Consider the following 26,486-nt stretch of genomic DNA (forward strand, 5'->3'; position numbering starts at 1 on the left):
GGCTGCCTTTATTGAAACGACAACGTTTCTACCACAACAGATTGAACCAAAAACACTCTAGAAAACCAAAAAAAAAAAAAACTGAAAAACTAAAGAACAAAAACATCCCCAAGAAATCAATCTGCTACTCTGTCTCTAAGCCATGACGATATGTGTCTTCTCCTTCCTTCTTGTCACAGCAAGAGCTTTAAGAGGATACTTCATAACAACAGTGAACTCCCATTTCTCAGACAAGTCAACTTCATAACCTTCAACTTCTTTCCACTCAAACTCTTTAACCAAATTCACCACAAAATACTCCAAATGCAACATGGCCGATCCAATCCCTGGACAGATCCTCCTTCCTGCTCCAAACGGCATCATCTTTATCCCTCTACTTCCAGTAACATCAACTTCTTTATCTTCTCCGATGAATCTCTCCGGCTTAAACTCCATTGGCTCCTCCCACACTGTTGGATCTCTCCCTATCATCGCCACATTGATATTAAACGTCCCTTTCTTTGGAACTCTGTATCCTCCTAGCTCAGTGTCTTCACTTACTCTGTGTGGTAACAACAAATGTCCCGGTGGATGTAACCGGAGACCTTCTAACACGACAGCTTTAAGATACGGCATCTTCTTCATCTCTTCTTCTTCAATCTCCTTCTCTTCTTCTTCACCGATTACACTTTTTATCTCTTCGTATAACCTCTTTTGAATTTCCTGGTTTCTCACAGATTCGCCATTATCCATTGAAGTGTCGTCGCTGTTGTATCAGTCCCGGCGTTGAGAAACTCAGAGCATAAACTCACGATCTCGTCTTCGTTTAGTTTCCTCTTCTCATCAGGAAGCTCAAGATCGAGCAGAGTATCTACATACGATTGTATGTATTCTTTACCGGAATCTTTAGATTCGATCATGATCTTTCTCCGGGAACGAATCAACGGAAGCAAGACGTTCTTGTGTTCTCTCCTGAACGTAAGAAACTCTTCCCATCTCTTTCTCAGAAACAACTTGGTGAAACTAGGGAAGACATTGAGGATGTTGAATCTTGGTAACGTGATGAGCTCTCTTCTTTGAACGAATTCGACTTGTTTGATCTGTTCTTCGTCAAGCTTATCTCCGAAACACATGAGAACAAGAAGCGAGAACATTGCATAACGGAGATGATCAACGACGACGATCGGTTTTGCTTCTTCCCCGTGATTACGAATTCGAGAACAGAGGTTTTCAAGAACAGAGCGACGAGCGTTGGAATAAGATTTGACACGGGATGGATGAAGAATCTCGGAGGTGAGATTACGACGGAGAAGTCGCCACGTAGCTCCGTATGATCCTGAGCTGATGGTGTGTTGGTTACTAGTGATGATCTTTCCGGTAGGAAGCGCCGGTGGACGATCAGAGAATACGGCGCCGTTTAAAACAAGAGCCTTGTGAGCCAAGGAACGATCAGAGACGAAGATGGCAGGGACGGAAAAGATGCGGAGAGAGATGATTGGGCCGAGACGGTGGTGGATGGAGCGGAGATAGGAGTAGAAATCATCGAAGCCTTGACGGAGCCACTGGAAGGGACCAGGCATGGGGAAGAAGTTAGGGTTCGGAGGTAGAGGAAGATTGTTGTTAGTTCTGCGGAAGAAGAGATATAGAAGGAAGTTGACTGTGAAAGAGACGCAGAAGATGTGAAACCATGTCGCCATTTTTCTTGTATTCTTTCTCTGCTTTTTTTTTGTTATGCTTTTAGGATTCTTCCTCTTGAATTCGTATATATAGCAAATTCTTCAGATAACAATTTGCTATCGTGACGCTCAAGTATAAACTGTTTTTATTTATATATCTATAGTTCGGAAGACAGATAATTTAGAAATAAGTTTGGATAATTGAAAATATATCCGATTTGTTTGCTTCTTGGGCGACACACCAAGCTCCGGAGAAAGTTATACGATCTCTTTGCTACGTTTAGCTTCATTACTCCAAACCACAAACCCACATGAATTTTTGTGACATCATCGAACTTTTGTGATTTTTTTTTATTTTTGAAGATAAAGACAAGTTCAATTATGATGTTATATCTACCAAGTACCACCAACCAATGAAAAGAAATCAAGATTTCAAGTAGAATAAAAGTAGATAAATAAATTACATAATGAAGATTATTCATCCAACTCTTGTGTTACTTAATACTCGTTTCGTTGTTAATCAAAAATTTCATTTGGATTTTAACAAAAATTAACTAGATGCTTTCACATATGGCTTTCGATAGAAACGGTGTCAATAGTAGTATTACAACACACCACAGAAAAAGGGACGATCTATTACAGCGTTTCAAAATTGTGGTTTGTTTGATATTAAGCTTCAGACTGAACGTTTCTGGTCTTGAGACCGAAGAGATTCTTAAGCAAATCCGCCGTGTTTGGAGGAATCTTCGCTGGTCGTGGAGCCATAAAGTTGACAATCTTCTCATGAACATTATACCTGTTTCGATTTTTTACAAGAAAATGATTCAAAAGAGAGAATTATGGGAAGAGAAAACCTCCAAGAGGTGAAACTATGTGTGTTTTATTTACCTGATCTTTCTGCTCTTTGAGGCACGTCGATCCACAACTTTCCTCTTCTTCGTCTGGAACTTCTTCATCTCGTAGAAAGCCGCCTCTGCCAATGGCAAATATTGAGATTTCAGAATATAAAAAAGACTCTTTACACTTGAGTTGTTGGACATAACAATCGCTAGGGGGGGTTTCATATCTAATGATTCTAGGATGTTTTTCTTTACTATACCTGAGGAAGCTGGATCGATAGTCTCGAGAAACTCCTTTAGTAACTGCCTATAGAACTCAGCATCTTCCACAAGTTCAGGGTCTCCTTCTTCTTGTTTTTCCTGGACAAGAAAGAGTACACATGTTAGAGAATGGGTATCAAGATAATCAATGAGATTGATTAAATGTTTATACTCTTTATGGTTAGAGAAAACCGTGATTTTACCTCTGGATTTGGTTCCATGGCTTCCTGAGGGACCTGTGGATGTTTAAATTTAAAGTCAGGAAAAATTGAAGAGAAGCTGATCTATTGACCACCAAAGGCCAAATTCTTAGATGGTTTATGCTTTTATTATCAAAGCAAAAACTTACAGTTCCAAAAACAGCAACAGTAGATCTTGATTGTTGCATCTGTTTAATCATTCTACTTGGATCCCTCATGTAGGAAGCAACCTGTTCACTAACGTTCTGGTTTTGAAAATTAATTTAAAGTTAGATTCCTGATTGATCCCCAGATAAGAGCAAAATCATCTTCGGAGTTTGCTTTCTATACCTGGTTAAAGGCGTGGAGCTTTCCTTTAATAGCAGCTGCACCAGTTGTGACTTGTGTTTTTCTCTGCCATTTGTCCACAGCCTTGTTTCGGAACACAGACATTCTACATAGCAAATACCAAATTTGTGTTAACGATGAAACATAAATGGTTATGAGACTGGTCTCCAAATGAAGTCAATCATGCTTTACTAAACAGAATTCTTTTGATTGGACAGAACTTTAAAGCTGGACAGTTGAACATTTAGTCTTGAATACCTTTTCTGCAAGTCAGATATTCGCTGCCATTCATCGCTATCTTCTGCATCTGATTTATTGGATTCTTCACTAGCTGTTGCTGACAGATAGAAAAAGAAAGGAGATGTTATATTGACCCTCGCTTATAGTGATGATAATTATGTTATCTGTTAATATGGCATACCATTCACTTGTTGATCAACCGAGGGGTTCTTCTCAAACAAAGCCTGTAGAAATCCATATTTAGATAATAATAATAAAAGTCAACAAACGTGGCAGAGCGACAAAACACTAAGAGACAGCATACAATTACTGAATCAAGCCTATGCATACATACCTCTTGCAACTCCAAGAGGGAATCTAATGTCTTCTTAGATGAAGTAACTAGATCTGTATATGCTGTTGAGACATCCTCATCTTCTGAACAAAATAACGATTTCACAGGCTCCTGAAAAGGGTACCTTCTGTCATAAAGTATGATGAAACAAACAACCATAAATAGAAGAGGAGAAGAGCATAGCTTACCTGTGGTAATCTGTTTGAACGATCAAATGCTTTCTGAAGTAAGAATCTGAACTCCAGAATCTTATCCCAAAGAGCCTTTACATAGAGCACAAAGAAAGAATTGTCAAAAATTCGCTCTAGATCAACTTCATTAACATAAAATAGGAATATACAACTGCAACTGATTTCTAGTTAGACTACTTCGCAAACCGCAGAACAAGGTCATACCTTCTGATTCTTCACCGCTTGACCTTTAACAGCATCTTCACCCTTATCACGCTTCAAGTTCTTCAATATATCCCTATACCAGGAACACGCATATTACACAAAGAACATTCTTTTGCCTCTCAATCGTTCATTTAAAATTAAATGATGCAACCGAATTAAGACAGTATCTGACAAAAACTTTTGGCAAAAGTCTGTTCTTTTCCTTTTAAACGTATATATTTTCTACTAATCACGAATAAATCCAATTGCTATAATGAGTTCGAACCTACTTCTAAATCTAGCCAACATCCTTGCTGATCTAGATTAAACAGTTGAAACTTTAATACGACTATCTACCGTTTCTAGAAAGAAACACATACAAGAATTCACTATCTTAGAAATAACAGTATTTAAAAATGATTAGTTCAAATGAAATCTTACTGCTCTTGTGAACGAAGCTCCTTGACCTCTTTCTCAAGCTCTTCCATCTGAGCATCTTTATTGTCATCATTACCTTCATCGCCACTCTCACTCTCTTTATCATTTCCATCTTCAAAGTCCTCGCTTTCTCCATCCTCGTCTTCCTTGTTCTCTCCTTCATCATCTTCCTCGCTATCTCCTTCATCATCTTCCTCGGTATCTCCTTCATCGTCTTCCTCACTCTCTCCCTCATCATCTTCCATGCTATCTACTTCATCATCCTCTATCCCATCAGGTAATTGATCATCTTCATTGTCGCTTTCGGCCTATAATATAGAGAACCCTCAACCAAATAAATTCACCTATACCATCTAAATAACTTAAACGAGACAAAAGCAACATAAACATACCTTAAGGTTTTCTTGGTCGCTTATGTCTTCCGATTCACTGTCAAGTCTTGCTCTTTTAGACCTCTTTGACCCCCCAGCCATTTTAACAACTTTTAATGCTGCAATCACGAAAAACTAACTCAATTGAGGAAGGAGAAACTATTATACAGTGGATTAAGCAATAAAAATATTGAAACAAATAAAGAAGGACCAAATATAGAGCAACAATGAGGTAACCATACCATCAAACAAGCTTTGTCAAAAGCTTCAAACATAAAAAAAAAAAAAAAAAAAAAAAAAAAAAAAAAAAACAGAGACCTATAGATAATCTCATAAAAACAGCTCACGTGGATCAGTCAAAGGGTCTTTGATCAGTGCAGAATCACGAGGGTAGCTAATTGGTGATAAGGAAGCACAAGGAGACAAATGTATATAGGGAGAATTCTAGATTGACAATCAATGATAGAAAGCAACCCCAAGCCTTTAAAAATCGACCCATCAGATTGCACACACAAATCAGGTTCATTGTTGGAGAGGTTGCGGAGCCACAGATGCCATGGCTCAAGACATGGACAAGGGCCCTCTCCTATAAAGTTCAAAGATTGACTCCTCGTAACTAAATTAAACATCAAAAGCCACACACTTTACTCATAACCTGCTCAGACCTTTTACTTTAACATTCATCATCTCCACCACAATGTCACAAACAGATTACAAAGAACAACATTCTAGAGCTAACACAAGTTTAAAGCAAGAAAACTTTTGAATCAAACTAGTTTATGAGTTCGAATGTTTCAGGAAGAGAAACGATTAAATGAAAAAGGGAGAGACTTTGAGCAGATACGCAAGAGAAAGCAGTGAATTTTGAAAATTAAAAGGAATCATACAAGCAGAGGAGCTTACCTAAAAGCTCTGTAGAAGCTGAGACGCAAATAGGAGAGGTTATATCTTCGACTTGGAATCGCAGAAACTGGGAATCGTCTCAAGCACAAAGCTGTCTACGAGCAGAGGAAAAGTAAAAGTAAGAAGAAGCTCTCAACCAACTCTGGAAATATTAAAACCCTAGAGGTTTCGCTTAACCCATGAACCGGCCGGTTCAACCAAAAATCCGGTTTAAATGTTTTAATTTTGGTTTGATAGGACCAGATTATACGATTCGGTCGGTCGGACCTGGGATTATAAACCCTTGATCCTAATTCCTAAATATGGACCATGAATGATTACATTGTTTTGTATGTTTGGAAAGCTACAAAATTTTGCTTGTTATAAAATTCATCTTTTTGTGCTTAATTGTTTCTTGATCTCTTTAGATGCAACATTTCCGGATTCCACTCTTTTTAACCTATAAAAGTAAATTAGATTCATTCATAATTTCTCCATTAGAAGAAATTTTAGGTAGTACTGAACTATTGTATTAAAGGGCTTTTTGTTAAAGAGGTTCAAGTAGAGAGATTAGTGATGTAGACCACCCACTAGCCATTTTTTGTCTTTTTAAGTTGAGCTTTTATCATTAACACAATTTCAATGTATTATTAGGATTTTCATTCAACGAAAAATACAAAAAGTTCAATTGCTTTCGCCTCTACCGTCTATTTAAAGATAATTGTGACATTTCTTCTTCTCTCTTTGTAATGAAAGATTTTGCTTGAACTTATCCTTGCTCAAAAACAAAAGACTCTTCACTCTTGTTAAAGTGTGAATCTAGTCAACATCTTCATAACTTAAGGAAGTAATCAAAATCATTGCTAATTAATATATTTTGTCGGCAATGAAATTATACTGTAGGATTAACCAAATGTGAATTCCAAGATTTGCATTAATTAAAATTTCTGGTATATTTGACTTTACAATGTGGAAAAAAAAGAGACTAAAATAAAGAAAAGCAGAAACAGAGGAAGAAGAAAAAGTTTTGCAGATCCTGTGATTGTTCTTTACTGTGTGTGTACCTTTGCTCTTCTTTGAAGTGAAAGCTACTTGAGATTATCCTTAAAGAATCAATAATCTCATAAAGTTTTTCACTTTTTTTGTATAAGTAATAATTACATCAACCAACACAAGAGAGTCACAAGATTTCTTGCAAGTTCTTTGATCCTTTGATGTGTATCTTTGTGTTCTCTGTTTCGCTGATTTGGATCTTGATTGAATACTCGTCTTCTCTACCGATATTTTGATCTTCCTCGTTTTTGATGCAGCTCTGGTAAAAGAGGAAGTTGACTATGGTGTCAAGAACCAAGAAGAGAGCGTATAAGTAAGCTATGAAGGTTCCTTCAAGAGCTATGGATATGATATCTCTGTCTCCATTGTAATAAGATCTCATGACTCGGTACTGAAACAAGGCTTCGACTCCTGCTAAGCCGAGATTGGTAGGCAGAGCAAGAGCCATTGCTGTTGAATTTCTTCCGCGAATCAGAAGACACGCCTTGAGGATGTTTGTGTATCCTCCCGAGGAAGAAGAAGGTGATGAAACCAAGGCTAGATTAGAGATGACAAAGGCGTTTGCGATGATAATTGAGTAGATGATTGCTGAGGATAGGGAGAGGAAAGTGTAGAAGTTTCTTGAAGAGAATCCAAAGGCTTCAAGGGTATTGTATGCTAAGAAAAACAGAGCAAAAGCAGAGGCGTTTGCAGAGAGAAGGAAGAAGAAGTTGCAAACGTAAGTTTTGAGAAGCCGGAGGTAGAAAACAGAGGAGGAATCTGCAGAGTGATTGTTTGATAGAAGTTTGATGACGTAAGCTTTGGATAAAAGGAGGAATGTGAGGGAGAAAGGAAGAGTGAATAAAGAGGAAGATAGGGTTTGTGAGAGTTTAAGGCTTAAGATGTTGAAGAAGTCATGAGAAGAAGAGAAACCCGCTCCGCGGAAGAGCATGTTAAGCCTCATGTGAAGGGTGGAAGAGGAAGAAGAGAAGAAAGGCTGAGAGAGGAGGAGACCGGCGGAGAAAGGGAGGGCCACGGCGGCTGCGGTGGTGACACGGTGGTAGTTTTGGAGGAAAGTGTGAATTGACCTTCTCATGATCTTGCTTGGATCCTCCATTGTCTTCTTCATTCTAGTTTTTGCTATTTTCTTTTCTTTGGAGAAGTTTGAATATGTGTGTTTCTTGAATGATCCACCAAATCTTGAAAGGGTTTTCTCAATGCAGGTCATCTATATATATGTATATAAAATATGTAATGATTTTTATATTATTTATATATTTTTTTGCTAAAATTTAATTGTGGGTTGGGTGTTAGAGAAGAGAATGGAGATAGGCCAACCGATTTTGCCTGAAGATGAGGAGTTGTTTAGACAAACTAATCAAATTAAAACTCTTCTTTTTCTTTGTGAAGCAAAGTTTTTTGCATGGAATAGAATCTTTCGTGTGAGTAAAATAATACATAACACCTCCTTGTTAGGTTTTATTGGGTATAATATAGATTTGCTTCGTAGGTAATGTTGTTAGGATAAATGAATTTCCTTTTCGTGATTTAATTTTTATACATATATTCTAGAAAAGTCTTTTACTTGTGTGATATGCTTAGTGATTTAATTGGTTTTGGATGCTTACTATACACTCCATTGTATATATATATATGTGTGTTTGTGTATATATATATATATTAAATTGTGACAGAGTGAGTCATGTATTAGTATTCAATTGAAAGCTTAATAATGATAGGTTTGAGGAAACTGGAGGCTTAGCTTTCAAGAAATTGAATAATGATAAGAGCTCAAAAGAGTAAAGTTTTTAATAACCAAATTTATATTGGTAAAAATGGTACTCTTGTTATGCTTTTGATCATAATGTAAACAACAAAAATGATTTTTGAGTGAGAAAATTCCAAACTCTATTAACTTTTCTTGAGGCGACTTGATCATATATATGCTTACCAAACCTACTAAGTTTAGCTTTAATGAAAAATAAGAATGTTTAAAAAAAAACTCTATCCTAGAACACTTGAATACTTATTAATTACCAATTGTGTTCTTGTACCAATACAATAATATGTTAACCAAGTTAATAATTTATTTTAAAATAATCAAGAGAAAATGGAAATTAGATAGAAGAAATCATCAAACTTTGTCCAACCTGTGGCATGCATTTGGTGTGCAGTCTTATTGACTTGGACTTGGTGGTTAGGGAGTTCTCCATTTCCTTGTTTGAAATTTCTGATTTTCTTATATATAGAAATATATCCACTCGCAATAATATACTTTAATTAATGGCATATGGTAATAGTTTAAGCGTGAACCATTATTATTGAGTTTCCATTAGACGAACAAAATCAACGAGAAAATACACCTGGAAATTTGCAATTTTATTTTCATATCTATTTTTAGTTGAATGGTTTAACGTTTACCAGGTAACACATCTTCTTGTTTTATATAAATCTACATATAGTCCATGGAGAAATAAATCTAGAAAAAGCTTGCTAAAATCTTAAATGGAATAATCTTAATAGTTATAGGTATAAAGTCTACTTGTAATTAGGTATTAGTCTACTAATAATTGGAGTTATAACCATTTTATAAAGTGAGCTATAATGTTTGATTCTAAGCTACTCCAACAAAAAGGAACTCGACCGTACATATGTGTAAAAGCAAGAACATAGACTCAAAACATTTTTTATATGTGATATCTACTGAAGGTCTCTTACGAATATTCATTCTATTTTCTTTAGTTTATACAAAGATTATGTAATGTTAGAGAAAAGTATATGTCCATCAATAATAATTGATATTTTGGCGTCGACCATGACTGTTGAACGTCTATTTTTGGTTATTTGCTGAAATGTTGATGTGTTTTTTTTTGTTTGTTTATTATGACATTGTATTATCACAGTTTTAATTTTTAAATTATATTCTGATCAATTTTATAATTTAGTAACATCAATAGACGCAATAATGTATTTCTACAAAATGAGTATATATTTTCTTTTATTGATGTTAGAATTTTTAAAAATAAGGATGGTAGAATCCAACAGAAAAGGTTGTAGTGTTGGTGCTTAGTACAACCGAACATCTAACAAACTAACAACACTATGGTTAAGGTAAATTACCAAAATTAATCCTTCTTGTTGCCATGCCTCTTTCTTACACGACTTTCATTTAAGTGTTCTATTAATATTTGTTTTTTTGAGAAAAAGTGTTTATTAGTTATTCCATCTGTTTCTTAATAAATAATGTTTTTGGAAATTTTTGTTTAAAATTAAGTGATTTCTCATTTTTTTTTTAACATAAAGTTTATTAATTTTGATGTTAGTTGACCATTTGTGTTCTGAATTTTGTTTTATCATAAAAAACATATATATAATTTCCTTAATAATCAACTAATTTGATATACAACACCCATAATGACCTAGTTTATTTATTTTCATCAACAATATACATATTCTGAATTTGAGTGACAACACGACTTTAACACAAACAATGTCGGATATCATGATCTCATATAGTTACTTTTTAGTTGATCAATAAATATTGGTCACATTTTTTTGTAGAAAGTCAAAATCGAAAGGATGAATATGGATCCTATAAATTCTGTTTTTGCAATAAAGGAAATACTTCCAAACTCTGGTATGGTGCAATTAGAAGGACCTCCAAAAACTAGAATGGACAATATGCTACAACCAAATCTAAAGTCAACATTCCTCACATCACAACTTTGTTATACTTTTTTTGGTTCTTCTTTTATTAACTACAAAATTTGAATTACATGCCACAGGTTAAACTTATGAATTATGATGTAGACAATTATAACGAGAAACTTACAAATTATATTTCATGTTATTTAAATCTACATTCACAACGATAATTAACAAAACATTTAATGTACAATTAGATATCGATTAAATACTAAATCTCTCTCTATATATATTTTATACCATCACCATCATCATTATTATTACCACATATAATTTGAATAACGAAGAACCAATCAATCATTGTTTATATGTGATTTTGGATGGTGTTGTTTTATCAACCGATCCAGAGTATTGTGACATGTAATCTACCTAATCAATTATACATTTGAGTATGTACTGGTAAATGAAATCACAAGTCGCAACTTTATACTTATATACATGTAACTCTCTATAGCATAATTAGAATACACAACAAAATAGAAAAGTATAACCATTAATAAAGCAAAACCGTTATTTGTTTCACTCATTGACCTAGAATATATTTCCTTGATGTATATAACCGTATCAAAGACTCTATAACCGAATCTTGATAGAGATTATAAAACAAAGTTACCTCTAATGATTGACTATATATAATTAGTCTTTGTCAACACGAGTACTTATTTATATAACTAGAATGGTTAAAATTGTTAAAAATCACGTGCAACTACGGCTGGATTATTTACTTCTGATCTGTAAAGCAGTGGGATCGATCCAAAATAAAACTATATTGCAGATGGTTTAGTGTATAAATTAAATCTTAGAGTTTATCCAAAGTTAAGTTGACTTAGAAACATACAATAAGACGAACAAGTAGTAGTTCAATAGAGCAATATTTAAAATAATTATCGAATTATAAGAGACAGACAAACAGTACTTTACAAAAACAATACTACATGGTTGGTGCATATATATTAAATATGATTTATATACCCATTTTAATAATGATTTATGATGAATACACATATACCATCCGATCCTTTCTACATTTTTTAAATATAGACAACTCTCGTTTGCTTGAATTATGTGTAGTGAAAACTTTTTTTTTTTTTTTTTTTTTTTCATAATGAAAACAATTTTGTTTACTAGAAATAATAAACTTATTTACCCATTACCGCTTCATAATAAGTTAATAACCATGTTTCCATCTTACATTTTTCAAATTTAATGATGTTTAAGTTAGGAGTAACTAACTTCATAATGTTAGGAATCTATATCTATTCAAAATCCCATTAAAAAGGAAGAACAACAGTTAGAATCTCGAATTTCTTTCTTAAAAGAAAATATATATGGAAAAAGGTTTTTCAAGGTTAAAGAATTTGTTGGCCCAAAAGTTAAAGAATCACCATCTAGGCTTTTAGCCTACAAATTTGGACAGATCATAGCACAGAGAATGATTTCTCTAACATGGATCGGCCAGGCCTTAATACTAAGCCAATGTGCACAATAAGACAAGTCATAAAATGTTATTCAGATACATGAATATGTTTGTCTTCGTTGGATCAAAAACCTATACCCTAATATGGGCTCATATTATAATATTTCAATAGACTATCGCCCAAAGGCCCAAACTTATGGTGTAAAATAGTTTTATAATCAAATCCATTTCAACTATCAAAATTGCCGTCTTAGCTCAGTGGTAGAGCGCGTGGCTTTTAACCACGTGGCCGTGGGTTCGATCCCCACAGACGGCGTCGCTTTGAGGTCATTTTTTTTTTAAGAAGTCATGTATATTTTTATTGTTAAAACCTACAAGTATAATAATAATTGAGATTATAACTAAAATGAAATATCTGGGTGTTTCTGTAATAGTATTACCCAATCTCAAACTGAAAATGAGCTAAACATGGCTGTCACTAATTTAGAACAAAAATGAACATTTCTAAACACTGAAAAAACTATAGTTATCGTTAATGGAGGATAAGAGTTTGAAATCTTTAACTGCCCACCAATTTAGTACCTCACTGTCTTTATTTTTCTAATTTGTAACAAGTAAACTCAAAGAAACCTATCCACAAAATTAATTAAGCTTTTGACTAAAAAAAATCAATTCTCATCTTCCAAAGAAAACAAAAAATATTTCTTACACTTTTGCACGTTGCTCCCTTTAACGTGCTTCCAACAAAACAATTCTCAAACATTAATAAATTAAAAGATCAATAAAACAAATATCGTTAAATCGTATAACCGGCCGCAAGTTTTTAAGTAGTTTTTGTTCAAAACTTTAAAAACCATTCGTTTTTGATTATGCTAAACCTCTAATTCTCTCCTTCCTCCTCCACCACCACCACCTTCAAAACCTCGCCGGATATTATGGGAGGAGATTTTCGTCATTTCTCCTCCCACGTTTCTCTCCTCCTCCTCTTCCTTCTCATCGTCAAATCCAGTTCTTCATTCACTCCAGCTGATAACTACCTCATCGATTGTGGCTCCTCCGACGAAACAAAACTCTCCGACGGTCGTAATTTCAAATCCGATCAACAATCCGTCGCGTTTCTTCAAACAGATGAAGACATCAAAACCTCCGTCGACTCAATTCCGATCACCGACTCTAATGCCAGTACCCTTCCCTTATACTTAACCGCTAGAATCTTCGCCGGAAAATCAACTTACTCCTTCTACATTTCACGACCTGGTCGTCACTGGATCCGTCTCCATTTTTATCCTCTCAATCATCCTCTCTACAATCTAACAAACTCCGTCTTCTCCGTCACCACCGACACCACCGTCCTCTTACACGATTTCTCCGCCGGAGATACTTCTTCTATCGTCTTCAAAGAATATCTAATCTACGCCGCAGAGAAACTCTCTCTTTATTTCAAACCACATAAAGGCTCCACCGCTTTTATCAACGCCGTTGAAATCGTCTCTGTTCCGGACGAGCTTGTTCCGGACTCTGCTTCCTCTGTTCCTCAAGCTCCTGATTTCAAAGGCTTAAGTAGCTTCTCTCTTGAGATCCTTCATCGGATAAATATCGGAGGAGATTTGATTTCTCCGAAGATAGATCCTCTCTCACGCACTTGGCTCTCTGATAAACCTTACAATACGTTCCCTGAAGGTTCGAGAAATGTCACTGTTGATCCTAGTACGATTACTTATCCAGACGGTGGAGCTACGGCGTTGATCGCTCCTAATCCGGTTTACGCCACCGCGGAGGAAATGGCCGATGCACAAACCTCGCAACCTAATTTCAATCTCTCATGGAGAATGAGTGTTGATTTTGGTCATGATTACTTCATTAGGTTACATTTTTGTGACATTGTAAGCAAATCGCTTAACGACCTTATCTTCAATGTTTTCATCAACAAGCTCTCTGCAATCTCTGCACTTGACCTCTCCTCACTAACCAGCGCTTTAGGTACAGCGTATTACGCGGATTTCGTGCTTAATGCGTCTACGATCACCAATGGTTCGATCTTGGTTCAGGTTGGTCCGACTCCGAATCTTCAGTCGGGTAAACCGAATGCGATACTTAACGGTTTAGAGATCATGAAGCTGAACAATGCTGCTGGGAGTTTAGATGGACTTTTTGGAGTTGATGGGAAATACAAAGGACCGATCGGTGGTATGTCATCTAAGAAGCTTGCTATTGCGGGTATTGGGTTTGTGATGGCGCTAACCGCTTTCTTAGGGGTTGTCGTGTTGCTTGTTAGATGGCAGAGACGTCCTAAAGACTGGCAAAAACAGAATAGTTTCTCGTCATGGTTGCTTCCTTTACACGCAAGTCACTCGAGTTACATCTCGAGCAAAGGCGGGTCAACGTCGAGGCGGATGAGTATTTTCGGGTCAAAGAAGAGTAAGAGCAATGGATTCTCTAGCTTCTTCTCAAACCAGGGATTAGGTCGGTACTTTCCCTTTACCGAACTACAGACCGCGACACAAAATTTTGACGAGAATGCTGTGTGTGGAGTCGGAGGATTCGGAAAAGTCTACATAGGAGAAATTGATGGTGGGACGCAGGTCGCGATCAAAAGAGGGAGTCAGAGTTCGGAGCAAGGAATCAACGAGTTTCAAACAGAGATTCAGATGTTGTCCAAACTCAGACATAGACATTTGGTTTCTCTAATCGGATTTTGCGATGAAAACAAAGAGATGATTCTCGTCTACGAATACATGTCAAACGGTCCTCTGCGTGACCATCTCTACGGCTCCAAAGAAAATGACCCTAACCCTATTCCTACCTTGTCCTGGAAGCAACGTCTAGAGATCTGCATTGGATCAGCGCGTGGACTCCACTATCTCCACACGGGTGCAGCGCAGGGGATCATCCACCGCGACGTCAAGACCACCAACATCCTCTTGGACGAGAACCTAGTCGCTAAAGTTTCTGATTTTGGACTTTCAAAAGATGCGCCTATGGATGAAGGGCATGTAAGTACCGCGGTAAAGGGTAGTTTCGGGTATTTAGACCCCGAATACTTCCGCAGACAACAACTCACTGATAAATCCGATGTTTACTCATTCGGTGTGGTGTTATTCGAGGTTCTTTGCGCGAGGCCAGTGATAAACCCACAGTTACCTAGAGAACAAGTTAACTTAGCAGAATATGCTATGAATTTGCATAGAAAAGGTATGTTGGAGAAAATCATCGACCCGAAAATCGTGGGAACGATTAGTAAAGGATCGTTAAGGAAATTCGTGGAGGCTGCAGAAAAATGTTTGGCAGAGTACGGTGTTGATCGACCGGGAATGGGAGATGTGTTGTGGAATCTTGAATATGCTTTGCAGCTTCAAGAAGCATCGGCTCAAGTTGATTTATCGGAGGATAAGACTACAATGAATATTGAAATGGACCTTATTCCCGGCGAGGAAATGCAATCTCCGTCGCATTCAATACCGTGACGATGACGGTTTCCGATGTGAAACTTCGTTTGGATTTTTTTTTTTTAACATGTAGGATTTAAGAAAGCCTTTTGGTTTTTATTTTCTTTTTTTCTTTCTTAAATGTAGTTTCAGTTTATTTATTTCCGGAAATGAGATTTTTAAAATTTACTTGTGTGATCTTTTTTAAAAGACATTGGGTTGTCTTGTAGATTATGTTGTGTATACTTTGTTTGATGTTAATGAATTTTCCCTTTCTTTCACCAAAATTACATTTGTATATGAAATTGGGACGAAGAGTTGCTGGAAGCTAGTTTTTGCAATGAACCATCTCAAATTTCTAGGATATATACAATATGGTTTTTACTAATGGTATGTGACGTAAATAAGATTTAATTTGTAATTGTTTTGGCAAATAAATTGGGTGGATTTGTGAAGAAAATAGTAAAAGAAAGGAACGAATCTACATGATAAAGCATCTATGGTGCCGATATTTGAAACTTGGAGTTTCAGGTAGTCTCCATCGTTCCTTTGTCAGGAACAAACCAACGACTCAAAATTTAACCAGAGATGGTGGAAGGTGAAGAACAGAGGAGGATCACACACTTGGATCTGAGAAACGAGCCCCAGTTTCCAATGGTTTTCGTTAGAGAATCGACTTGTTTCGCTAAGGACGATCTCGCTATCTTCCCGCCGATCAACCACGAGAATCTCTACGTCAACGGACTCGAATCTCCGTCGGTATCATCCTCTTCTTCATCTTCCTCGTCGAGACTCTCAGATTCGTCCTTCTCTCCGTCCGATTCAGACGAACAATTTCAATTTAGCCGGAAATCGCATTCTCAGCCATCGGAAGATGTCGGGAAATCTCCGTGGAAATCCGTAATTGAGATTGATATTATCCAAGGTTGGTGGAAGATTCTTCTCGCTCGAGTAATGTCAAATTTCCAGAATTTGGTTACCTGCTTCTCCAGAAATAGTCTCTGTTCCTTCTCAAAGACTCTCCGGTCATTTTATTCGGTTATGGTCATATTCCTTTGGTGGTGGAAGCGTAACCGAACTCGCCGACGACTTGAAAAAGGTGAAATCATCGCTGCTCATCTCAGAGATACAATCAAAGAGAGAGACGAGGTTTGTATTCTCATTCTTGCTCTGTTTTTTTTATAATTCCTACCAAGTGTTCGACGAAATGTCAATGAAACACCTATTGTTACTAACAAGTTTCTTATTTGTGTGTTTCTGCAGAGAATAGCTCAACTCTTGCATCAGATTACTCAGATGAACGAGTTACTTGTAAAAATAACACATTCCAATTGATCACAATATTCTTGTCTCTTGTTTTGTATTCTTCAGAACCCATATTTTTCGTAATAAGAATCAATGGGACAAAGAGAACAACAAAAGAATCTCATGTCCTTTGCTTCTGCATTACTACTAATACATAAAAAGCAGAACATCTTACTTGAGTTTCTTGTGATACATTGCCTGCTATATCAGATGTTCTTAACAATGGGTAGAAGAAATCAATCAATGTTGCAGATTCTTCTTCTTTGTCTTGCTCCTGCGTTTCGGTTTTAGTTTCAGTTTTGGCTTTGTTTTGTTCATTCTAGCGTGAATCTTCAAGTTAAGAGCACGACGATCCACCATTGCAGCTTCTTCTTTCATCTTCATAGGTTTGAAAACCTCTGTGACAGATGGATCAAGCAAACTAATGGAGCAACTAAGTGTAACATCAATTGACAATGCCTCTTCCCAAAGCTCTCTTCCTTTCTCAAAGTTTCCTCCTTTACATAGTTTTGGTATGAGCAGATCATAAACCTGACCATAACCACCCACTGAGCTTCTCTTCATCTTCTCAAACAATTGAAGAGCAAAGTTAACCCGCTCGACCCCACAAAGAACCCCGATCAGATCATAATAGAATTTGCGTTCGGGTCTAAATCCTCTCTCGATCATCTCATCCACAATTTGGTTGCCTTTACCAAACCTTCCTGTCAAATACAGGACCCTCACAACGAAGTAATAGCTCCCTGTATCCGGATCACATCCCGATCTTTTCATCTGTTCTAAAATCTGGCAGGACTCTCTCACCCTCCTAGTCCTTCCCAAACAAGAGAGCAAAATGTTGTAACTCATAGACGTAGGTTGGATTTTGTAAGACCTCATCTCCAACATAATATTCAAAGCTTCAGGAACAAGCCCAGACGGGTTTCGATTCACGTTTCTTTCGCAAAGGCAGGTCAGCAACGAGTTGAAACAGAACAAATCCGGTGTAATCCCTGCTGATTTCATATCTTGTATAACTCTTCTTGCTTCCTTCACGTTTCTTTGTACCGACCACCCGAATAAAAGACTTCTATACACAGACAATTCATTCCCGGATATTACATCCTTGTGATGATGCATAACTCCCAATGCTCTCTTCACATGTCCTCTGGAACAAAGAGCGCTTATAATAGCCGTCACAGTGAAACCATCTTGTGGGCAAGAAAATTTGTCCAAGATCTTGAAGATACCTATTGCATCTTCTTCCTTACCAACCTTAACCAGAGTTTCAGCGACAATGCTAAACGTTTGCTTGTCCATCGCCCGATTCTCCTTCCTGAGATCTGATAAGAGTATCTGCATAGCTGTGTGATCCTTCTTCTCAGCCAAAACTCTTAGGACATAGTTGAATTCCTTGTCGTGTAAACTAGATCCCAAGCTTTTACACGACCAGGAGAAAAACCTCAACAGCCTTCTCGGTGAAGTCTCGTTCTTGCAAGACTCAATCACTTGGGTAACAAGGTTTGATGATGGAGAAACAGAAACCTGGTTCAAGTTTTCTTCAAGGTCATCTAGACCACCAACTGGAGAAGAAACTATCCGAATAACTTCATGCAACGCCGTTTCCGATCGGTCAACTAAATGGTGAGAGCAAAAGTAACGTGTCAGTTTTGCAGTACTCGTTAGATACGTAAACCTGTTTAATCTGACTGTGGTGGACATCATCTTCTCTGAGGAATTTCATCAAACACTTGATATGCGTATGCTTCTTAAAAGCCGCCAAATATAAACCATAGAAGGGACTCTCTCCTGACTTACATGTTTCTCAGAGTATTTACAACTTCGTTGTAAATTCTTTCAGCAACATGAAATTCAGATTTCTATTAAAAGACCTAAATTTGCAGATTTCATGAGATCGCTCGGCTCAACAACAATATATATTCATTTGTTGGAAACATTGCCCGCGTGTCTGAAAAGGGCATTTTAGTCTTTTACATTCCATCACGCTTCAAATTCAGAACCGGATAAAACCGATAATCGTGAGATACGATGGTTATAACTTATAAGTCACTAACCGGAATGATTACTCTCGAAGGCCGCCGATGCATATTGGAAAATCGAACTCCCGATAAAATAGTTCTGAAATTACACGAATAATTAACATCATAAAGTCATAAACAAGTTATTGGTCAATGGTCGATGGCAAAACGTAATAAAAGTTGGACCGGGACAAAACGTGTCTTACGGTGGATGAAGTTGAGAATATATCATGCATTATTGGTCCACTTGTACTAACGATATTCGCAGCTACTAATATGAGCCAATCGGTAATACGAAATATTTTAGCTTGTCGACTACTTACTTTCTATATAAAAGTTTAGCCTACTAATTATCTCTTTTTATGATTATGACAACTTGATTATTTGTTTCCCAACCACTGATGATGAGATTAACCATCTTTTTTGCTAAGAAGGTAAATATTTCATCTTGCTAATGTCCTGTTTACAAGACAATTTGCACACATACACTTATAACATTAGAAAAAAACACTTGAAACTTTGTTACAACATATCATTTAGCTTGATTTTTCAATCACTTTAAGAAGTTAATGAATCATAATGCCTAAATAAGTCCTCTATAACAACCATGAAAGGAGTGTTATATCTATAACCCTGTGCTTTTAGAAAGAATCATAATTTTTAGGAGTCTTTTGTGATGAGAAATTGAGATGTAATAAAAGTAAAATTTTCTATATCTGTATCTTTCGTTTTTTATTTTTATTTTGTTTGTATCTTTAATTCTTCAGTACCTAAAGATAACAGAAAAATAAAATTCTGATAATAGATTTTCTTGTTGTTATAAATATATTTTAATAAACGAAACGAAGCCGAATCCTAAAATTTGGTTTCTGATGGTTTGGTCTGATCTGGTCATATATTTTAAAAGAATTTGCAATTTTTTCTTTCTGTCGACCTTTTGATATGTTTGTTGATTTTGATATGGAGATGCATCTTCTTATCTTGTATCTTACCACAATAATATCAAAAACAAAAATAAATATCATGAGATATTTTCTCCAAGATGACGTGGCCTTTTCTCTATCTCAACCAAACTATCCAACACAACCTTTTTTTTTATGGCCTGCACTTTTTATTGTCCACGTCATCTCCTTGGCCTAAAATATCCCAAGTCCCACCATTAAGCTACACAACAACGCGTAAGAAAAAGACTTAATCTCCACCGTCCAATTCTATCCTCTTTCAACGGTCTCTGATTTACCATCTCTCTCTCTCTTTTTCGCGTCTCATAATTTGACCATTGATTGACAAAACAAAACAATGAGTCTTCTTTCTCTTCTCACTCTTCTTGTCGGAAATTCACCTTCTCTCTCTCTCCTCCTCATCTCACCGCCGGCGTTACGCCGGATCTCCGGTGACTTTTGTTGAGCTTTTTTGTTGATTCATGATTCGATATAGAGAAAAAAGAATTTCCTATTTCAGCTCTTTGTTCTTAGATTTATCTTTTTGTTTGTTCTTATGGATAAAGGATTAGGTTGGGGGATTAAAAGAGTAGTTTTTGTTTGGTTGTGAGATTACTTGACTTTGTTAAGGGGATAAATTAGGCGACTTTGTAGGGACACTGTACCGAAAAACCCTAGTTCTGATTTGGCCATGGAAGTATCATAGCACTTACTATTGTCGGCTTTACTTCTTCTACTTTTGTATAATCCTTTTTTTTCTTAGGTTCTGTGATTAGATATTTTTTTTGTGTGGGTTTAGTTGTTAATCTGATCATGGATTTGAACGGTGAGTGTAAAGGAGGAGATGGGTTTATTGATAGAAGCAGAGTCAGGATTTTGCTTTGTGACAATGATTCCACGAGTTTGGGAGAGGTTTTTACTCTCCTTTCAGAGTGTTCTTATCAAGGTATGATTTATAGGTTTGTCCTTGTCTTGTTCCCAAAGTTTCTCTTTTTACTTTGTTATTTTTTGCTAAGTTGGGATTACTACTTTAGATTGCAGATCTCTTATAGGTTCTTGTCGTCTGGCTTTTTGAGTCAGTATGGTCAGATGTGATCAAGATGACATTTTTAACCTTTGTTGATTTTAGTACCTTATTGATAGTTTTTGAATGCATCTCTAGTGTGTATTGCTTTCTATTTTTACACTATGCTCAACTGTTTGTTGTTCAAGACTCAATGATGATATATTGGATGAATTGTTTTTATTCTTTTTGGAATGCAGTGACTGCAGTGAAATCAGCAAGGCAGGTGATTGATGCACTTAATGCAGAGGGACCTGATATCGATATAATACTGGCGGAAATTGATCTCCCAATGGCTAAGGGTATGAAGATGCTGAGGTACATCACACGAGACAAAGATCTTCGCAGAATCCCTGTGATAAGTAAGCTGTGTTCTTTGTTGCTCTTCTCGTTTTATTATCTATTCGTGAAGTTGTATCTTCTCTGCTTATCAAAGTGCTTTTGACAGCATGATCATTAGCTTTATACTGACTAATCTTATAATATTCTCAATTTAAGTGATGTCGAGGCAAGACGAAGTCCCTGTCGTTGTAAAGTGCTTGAAGCTAGGTGCAGCTGACTACCTTGTGAAGCCTCTTCGCACCAACGAGCTTCTGAACTTGTGGACACACATGTGGAGAAGAAGACGCATGGTTTGTTTTGCTTGTCTCAAGTTCTCTCTATTTATCTTACTGTTTTTGAGCAATACTTGATAGCCATATCTCTCAATCTGTCGTCTTCTGAAATAAAAGACCTTGATGCATGAAGTTAATGCTATTGATTTCATATATTTGTTTTGGCAGCTAGGACTTGCTGAGAAGAATATGTTGAGCTATGATTTTGATCTTGTGGGATCTGATCAAAGTGATCCAAACACAAATAGTACCAACCTGTTCTCTGACGACACAGATGATAGAAGTCTTAGGTCCACCAACCCACAGAGAGGAAATTTAAGTCACCAGGAAAATGAGGTGAGAAAGTATTTGACAGTTTAAAGCCCTCTGAAAATGGAGAAGAACTGATTTTTTAGCTTGCGCTCATGCTTTTGCTGGTAGTGGTCTGTTGCTACTGCTCCTGTTCATGCTCGTGATGGTGGTCTTGGTGCTGATGGAACAGCCACTTCTTCTCTTGCTGTTACTGCTATAGAGCCTCCATTGGATCATCTTGCTGGGTCTCACCATGAGCCAATGAAAAGAAATAGTAATCCAGGTGATTGTTTCTCTTTGATGTCTCACTTTCTAATAGCTAGTCTCTAAAAGAACCTTTGTTTTAGTGAATTCTAATATAGTAGGGGTTTTGCAGCGCAATTTTCTTCAGCACCGAAGAAAAGTAGATTGAAGATCGGAGAGTCCTCTGCTTTCTTTACATATGTCAAATCTACTGTCCTTAGAACTAACGGTCAGGATCCTCCTCTTGTCGATGGAAATGGCTCACTTCATCTTCATCGGGGTTTGGCGGAGAAGTTTCAAGTGGTGGCTAGTGAAGGGATCAACAACACCAAACAAGCACGCAGAGCAACACCAAAATCTACTGTCCTTAGAACTAACGGTCAGGATCCTCCTCTTGTCAATGGAAATGGCTCACATCATCTTCATCGGGGTGCGGCGGAAAAGTTTCAAGTGGTGGCTAGTGAAGGGATCAACAACACCAAACAAGCACACAGAAGTAGAGGGACCGAGCAATACCATTCTCAAGGAGAGACCTTGCAGAATGGCGCCAGCTATCCACATTCCCTTGAGCGGTCACGCACGCTTCCCACATCAATGGAATCTCATGGTAGGAACTACCAAGAGGGCAATATGAATATTCCCCAAGTTGCTATGAACAGAAGTAAAGATTCGTCTCAAGTTGATGGATCGGGTTTCTCTGCACCAAATGCCTATCCTTACTATATGCATGGGGTCATGAACCAAGTTATGATGCAATCAGCAGCCATGATGCCTCAATATGGTCATCAAATTCCTCATTGCCAACCAAATCATCCGAATGGAATGACGGGATATCCTTACTACCACCACCCAATGAACACATCTTTGCAGCATAGTCAGATGTCTTTACAGAATGGTCAGATGTCTATGGTTCATCATTCTTGGTCACCGGCAGGAAATCCGCCTTCTAATGAGGTGAGGGTAAATAAACTTGACAGAAGAGAGGAAGCTCTGCTGAAATTCAGACGTAAAAGGAACCAACGTTGTTTTGATAAGAAGATTAGGTATGTGAATAGGAAACGCCTTGCTGAGAGGAGACCCCGCGTTAAGGGTCAGTTTGTTAGGAAGATGAACGGCGTGAATGTTGATTTAAATGGACAGCCTGACTCTGCTGACTATGATGACGAGGAAGAGGAGGAAGAAGAAGAAGAAGAGGAGAACCGGGATTCATCTCCTCAGGATGATGCTTTGGGAACTTGAAGATACACCAAGAACTGAAAACCGTTGTGTTATACGTATTTGCTTGCATCTTATCAAACAACAGAAGATGTTGATCGACTGACACGAAAAAGATGATACTGCTACAGCCAAAAAAACATCGAATATCGAGTTGTCTCTAAGGCAATGTTGGCTCTTGCGGCTCAACTTTTTGACAGAGCATTGAAAAGCTCTCATTGGGTTTAGCTTAGTTCGTTGATAAACATATAATGTATTTTATCATGTTCACTCACATTCTCTCAGTAAGTACTCAGATGTATTAACCTTTCTTCTCCTTCCAGTATCATTTACTTGAATCTTGTTTTTCCCTCGCTCTCTCACCTGTGTTTACATATATAATTATATATAATCGCTCCATGTCTTCCACCACTAAAGCTTCTGTCTTTCCTCGGAAAAACACAATACAAATGCAATTGTGTCACAGACAAGAAGCATATGAAAATCTAAATTTGGATTTAAGTTATCTGAAACTAAGAACATAATCAGCTGTATATCTACTGTCAGGAACAACAGTTCTGTGTTTCTTTCATGACTACATAAATAAATCTCTACAGTCCACTAAACTCTGATTTCTTTAATTCTCTGTGGTGCTATTGAGTAAGGTCCACTAATGTATAACAAGCTTTCTAGCAACTAGACGGATTCCGGCTCTCTGCTGATAATCATATGGCTCCAGAGACAAGAAAGCGTCAAGAACAGTTCTCGGATTCAACAAAGACTCAATCTCTTCAGCCTTGGGGTTGCTAGAAATGAGTTTCTGAGTAGCAGTAGCTCCAGAGAACTCTTTCTGGTGTATCTCAGCTGCGTACCGATCTATATCTCCATTTAACTCTGTGGGTATACTGCACATACAAAGAAATAATCAGGAAAAAAAGCAAATGAAATAAGTAAAGGAGATATATAGGAAAACATACTGTATCCTTGCAGTGGGACAGTTCAGAAATCCTTTCATTGGAATGACTAGAGGGTTCCAGTCAGAACCACTGCCTGAATCAACAGATATTGTCTGTGCAGCACTGTCGCATTCTTGAAGTACGTTGCAGAGACTTGGATACAGATCAATTACAAAGTTCAACCTCCGTCTTCCAGCTTTATCCATAAATTTCCCATTGATTCCAAACCGTACTTTCAGACGAGGACAATGGAGCTGAAGGGGTCTGTCCCCAAGGAAGAGTTGCAGCTTCATTGTTTGGCTCCCGTCATATAGCGGGACATGAGTTGCTCTGATACTTGAAACAGATATTTTATCTAGCTCCATGAATCCTTCCTGGTCACCGGTACCTTCAGAGGCAACAGTCTCAGACTGCTGATTTTGTTCTTCTTCCATGGGAACATCTGATTGAAGAACTTCAGGGGCTATTTCGTTCCTCAAAGTGCTCATATCAAATGGATCCGTTTGAGCTTCTGCGGATGAAACAAATGATAAAATAGGTATAGTTGTCATGTTCTCTCCTGTCTGCTGATCAGTGGGAGATTGCAGAGGAGATTTTTTTATAGTCCTACGCCTTCTTGAACTAGTTTCAGGAGTAGTAGTAGTAACCGAGTTCTCTATAAGTTCATCTGGAAGACTTGACTCCTGTTGAAAAATGGCATGTTTCTGAATTAGCTCCTCATAGTTACATCACTAAAATCTATTCTACAGAGCGACAGGTACACACAACACACGATAATCCATCTCGAAGAAGTAAAGAGAGCATACCAAGAACAAAACAGTGGCACAATACTTGAGAACCTCGAAGTTCATCCTTACATCGTCCAGACTCCTTAAGAGATAGAAATAAACATAGTGTACAAAGCATTAGAACTCAACCGGCCTATTAAAACACCGTAATGCAAAAAAACTCACATATATAAATTACCTATGCGTCTGGTTTCCAAGTCCAAAGTATGTAGCCAAAGTCGCCATCTGTTCAAACAAAGGCCACAGGAAAACAGAATAAGGAACCATCAAAACCGCCAAATTCGAATTCCATCAAGCAAATTCAAAATACACAGATGAATATCAATCATGACTCTTTGAGTATACGAGAAGAAACCATCTCAAAACAATAAACAAGTCAGGACCAGAGAGCAAAATTGTTACCTTCATATCACCAGCTCTTCTCCCAAACCTTTGAGTAAGCAAAGCCAAGGAGTCAATGGTGCCCTTTGGCTCTGGTGGATCTCGTCCAATCTCAGCAAATGCTTCTCTTATCCTTGGACAATCGAACTTCAATATGTTATGACCTGCCCATATCCTTCCTACAATAACCATTAAACCACAACATCAACACACTTGAACAAAACAGGCTCCAAAGTTAACAACTTTGAGCTCGAATTGTGTCCCAAAATTCTTGAAAAGAAGAGAGTTTCTTCTGTATCTTACCATGGAGAATATCGTAGACGGTGTCGGCGATATCTGCAAAGGTAAGAGCTGATTCGACGTCTTCGCGTTTGATGCCGTTGCACTTCACGGACCGAGGCGTGATGAGGTTGAGATTAGCAGGACGAACCAGAACAGAGTAGTTTTTCAGCTCCACAAGCTTCTTGGGGCAAACCAGAATCGATCCAAACTCCAGAATCGCGTACCCCTGACCAACTCGGAACGGAATTGTCGTCTCGACGTCGAAAAAGGCAATCTCTGAACGATCCTCAGCTGGAGTTAGACCAACCATTGTTAACATGTAAGATCGAATTGAGCGGAAAATGTGAAAAGGATTCAACTTTTTATCGAAAATGAGCAGAGATTTATATGAAGTATGAAGATAACTTGGTAAGGTGGGTTTCCTTTGCCCAATTTGCTAGGAAAAGGCCATCTTCTAAATTTGGCTTCTCTTTCTCAGTCGGTTTCCTCAGGAATTTCTATATTATTGTTTTGGTTTAGATTCGTTTTACATGTAAAAAAGATTCTTTCTCTCAAATCAAGGGAAAATATATTACTGGTCAAACAATCAAATTTTATAACATAAGTACAGAACTAAGTACATTGTGTTGTTTTTACTTTTTAGTGCATCGCCGGATCGCCCCTTAGATTAGATGCTACTTCCTTCGTCTGTAATCAAAGTCCCTTGACTTATTGACTGAGTTTAACAATTTTGGCTACTTTTCTTACATACCAAAATGCACCAAATTACTTATTTTCACTCTGTTTTAACCTCCTCATGTGGCTTCAAATTACTTCTGTAGTCTATATCATTAACATCATTAACATCTATAACGAACATAGATTACGAAGATTAATTTTGGTTATAAGAATTATCTAATAAACCAATATT

General features: G+C 37.2%; 8 protein-coding genes and 1 non-coding gene across 12 annotated transcripts; 4 read left to right on the top strand and 5 right to left on the bottom strand.

Annotated features, from left to right (window-relative positions):
- Positions 1 to 135: 135 nt before the first annotated feature.
- Positions 136 to 1,676, bottom strand: CYP89A3 (cytochrome P450, family 89, subfamily A, polypeptide 3; the record flags this gene model as incomplete). Its single annotated transcript, NM_125525.1, has 2 exons — positions 136 to 667; positions 715 to 1,676. The coding sequence occupies 2 exons, from the start codon at positions 1,674 to 1,676 to the stop codon at positions 136 to 138; spliced, it is 1,494 nt and encodes a 497-aa protein (NP_200940.1).
- Positions 1,677 to 2,134: 458 nt separating this feature from the next.
- AT5G61330 (rRNA processing protein-like protein) lies at positions 2,135 to 6,279 on the bottom strand. Of its 3 annotated transcripts, none has more exons than NM_125526.5 (14): positions 5,943 to 6,279; positions 5,061 to 5,158; positions 4,672 to 4,976; positions 4,252 to 4,324; positions 4,045 to 4,119; positions 3,857 to 3,967; positions 3,704 to 3,746; positions 3,541 to 3,619; positions 3,286 to 3,388; positions 3,105 to 3,200; positions 2,959 to 2,991; positions 2,755 to 2,854; positions 2,544 to 2,628; positions 2,135 to 2,451 (listed from the first exon to the last, which is right to left on the bottom strand). In NM_125526.5, exons 2-14 carry the CDS (start codon positions 5,139 to 5,141, stop codon positions 2,325 to 2,327), a joined length of 1,311 nt encoding a protein of 436 aa, NP_200941.2. In that variant the 5' UTR covers positions 5,142 to 5,158; positions 5,943 to 6,279; the 3' UTR covers positions 2,135 to 2,324. The 3 variants fall into 3 exon arrangements, with proteins under 3 accessions (NP_200941.2, NP_001331141.1, NP_001331140.1); NM_001345470.1 differs by having other exon boundaries at positions 5,358 to 6,279; NM_001345471.1 differs by lacking the exon at positions 5,943 to 6,279 and having other exon boundaries at positions 2,137 to 2,451; positions 5,061 to 5,269.
- A 437-nt stretch (positions 6,280 to 6,716) lies between these two features.
- Positions 6,717 to 8,255, bottom strand: AT5G61340 (uncharacterized protein). Of its 2 annotated transcripts, none has more exons than NM_001345472.1 (1): positions 6,717 to 8,255. In NM_001345472.1, exon 1 carries the CDS (start codon positions 8,179 to 8,181, stop codon positions 7,102 to 7,104), a length of 1,080 nt encoding a protein of 359 aa, NP_001332684.1. In that variant the 5' UTR covers positions 8,182 to 8,255; the 3' UTR covers positions 6,717 to 7,101. The 2 variants fall into 2 exon arrangements, with proteins under 2 accessions (NP_001332684.1, NP_568933.1); NM_125527.2 differs by having other exon boundaries at positions 6,773 to 8,177.
- Positions 8,256 to 12,319: 4,064 nt separating this feature from the next.
- On the top strand, positions 12,320 to 12,391 carry AT5G61345. The gene has a single exon. It is a non-coding gene; the product is annotated as a tRNA-Lys (tRNA).
- Positions 12,392 to 12,910: 519 nt separating this feature from the next.
- On the top strand, positions 12,911 to 15,787 carry AT5G61350 (Protein kinase superfamily protein). The gene has a single exon (NM_125528.2). The coding sequence runs from the start codon at positions 13,011 to 13,013 to the stop codon at positions 15,537 to 15,539; it is 2,529 nt and encodes an 842-aa protein (NP_200943.1). The 5' UTR covers positions 12,911 to 13,010; the 3' UTR covers positions 15,540 to 15,787.
- Positions 15,788 to 15,829: 42 nt separating this feature from the next.
- Positions 15,830 to 16,906, top strand: AT5G61360 (uncharacterized protein). The gene is made up of 2 exons (NM_125529.4): positions 15,830 to 16,649; positions 16,764 to 16,906. Exons 1-2 carry the CDS (start codon positions 16,089 to 16,091, stop codon positions 16,833 to 16,835), a joined length of 633 nt encoding a protein of 210 aa, NP_200944.2. The 5' UTR covers positions 15,830 to 16,088; the 3' UTR covers positions 16,836 to 16,906.
- AT5G61370 (Pentatricopeptide repeat (PPR) superfamily protein) lies at positions 16,808 to 18,695 on the bottom strand. The gene has a single exon (NM_125530.3). The coding sequence runs from the start codon at positions 18,507 to 18,509 to the stop codon at positions 17,046 to 17,048; it is 1,464 nt and encodes a 487-aa protein (NP_200945.1). The 5' UTR covers positions 18,510 to 18,695; the 3' UTR covers positions 16,808 to 17,045.
- A 1,305-nt stretch (positions 18,696 to 20,000) lies between these two features.
- Positions 20,001 to 23,588, top strand: TOC1 (CCT motif -containing response regulator protein). Its single transcript, NM_125531.4, has 6 exons — positions 20,001 to 20,710; positions 21,028 to 21,189; positions 21,326 to 21,459; positions 21,610 to 21,777; positions 21,862 to 22,015; positions 22,109 to 23,588. Exons 1-6 carry the CDS (start codon positions 20,578 to 20,580, stop codon positions 23,212 to 23,214), a joined length of 1,857 nt encoding a protein of 618 aa, NP_200946.1. The 5' UTR covers positions 20,001 to 20,577; the 3' UTR covers positions 23,215 to 23,588.
- Positions 23,589 to 23,592: 4 nt separating this feature from the next.
- AT5G61390 (Polynucleotidyl transferase, ribonuclease H-like superfamily protein) lies at positions 23,593 to 26,116 on the bottom strand. The gene is made up of 6 exons (NM_125532.4): positions 25,598 to 26,116; positions 25,316 to 25,473; positions 25,092 to 25,138; positions 24,932 to 24,995; positions 24,147 to 24,808; positions 23,593 to 24,074 (listed from the first exon to the last, which is right to left on the bottom strand). Exons 1-6 carry the CDS (start codon positions 25,893 to 25,895, stop codon positions 23,840 to 23,842), a joined length of 1,464 nt encoding a protein of 487 aa, NP_200947.3. The 5' UTR covers positions 25,896 to 26,116; the 3' UTR covers positions 23,593 to 23,839.
- Between the last annotated feature and the right edge of the window lie 370 nt (positions 26,117 to 26,486).

The sequence above is a fragment of the Arabidopsis thaliana genome, chromosome 5 (assembly GCF_000001735.4).
Source record: "Arabidopsis thaliana chromosome 5, partial sequence".
Classification (NCBI taxonomy): domain Eukaryota; kingdom Viridiplantae; phylum Streptophyta; class Magnoliopsida; order Brassicales; family Brassicaceae; genus Arabidopsis; species Arabidopsis thaliana.

Bases quoted from the DNA above. Each gene is read 5' to 3' on its own strand.
- AT5G61390 (NM_125532.4), bottom strand. From the start codon at position 25,895: ATGTTAACAATGGTTGGTCTAACTCCAGCTGAGGATCGTTCAGAGATT. The intron at 25,474-25,597 runs GTAAGATACAGA...TGGTTATTGTAG, and splicing joins CGTCTACGATATTCTCCATG to GAAGGATATGGGCAGGTCAT. The intron at 25,139-25,315 runs GTAACAATTTTG...TTGTTTGAACAG, and splicing joins GAAGAGCTGGTGATATGAAG to ATGGCGACTTTGGCTACATA.
- AT5G61340 (NM_001345472.1), bottom strand. From the start codon at position 8,181: ATGACCTGCATTGAGAAAACCCTTTCAAGATTTGGTGGATCATTCAAG.
- AT5G61350 (NM_125528.2), top strand. From the start codon at position 13,011: ATGGGAGGAGATTTTCGTCATTTCTCCTCCCACGTTTCTCTCCTCCTC.
- AT5G61330 (NM_001345470.1), bottom strand. The intron at 4,325-4,671 runs GTAAGATTTCAT...TTCCTGGTATAG, and splicing joins GAGCTTCGTTCACAAGAGCA to GGATATATTGAAGAACTTGA. The intron at 2,992-3,104 runs GTAAGTTTTTGC...AAACATCCACAG, and splicing joins CTGTTGCTGTTTTTGGAACT to GTCCCTCAGGAAGCCATGGA.
- AT5G61370 (NM_125530.3), bottom strand. From the start codon at position 18,509: ATGATGTCCACCACAGTCAGATTAAACAGGTTTACGTATCTAACGAGT.
- TOC1 (NM_125531.4), top strand. From the start codon at position 20,578: ATGGATTTGAACGGTGAGTGTAAAGGAGGAGATGGGTTTATTGATAGA. The intron at 21,460-21,609 runs GTTTGTTTTGCT...TTGTTTTGGCAG, and splicing joins TGTGGAGAAGAAGACGCATG to CTAGGACTTGCTGAGAAGAA. The intron at 21,778-21,861 runs GTGAGAAAGTAT...TTTTGCTGGTAG, and splicing joins TAAGTCACCAGGAAAATGAG to TGGTCTGTTGCTACTGCTCC.
- AT5G61360 (NM_125529.4), top strand. From the start codon at position 16,089: ATGGTGGAAGGTGAAGAACAGAGGAGGATCACACACTTGGATCTGAGA. The intron at 16,650-16,763 runs GTTTGTATTCTC...GTGTTTCTGCAG, and splicing joins CAATCAAAGAGAGAGACGAG to AGAATAGCTCAACTCTTGCA.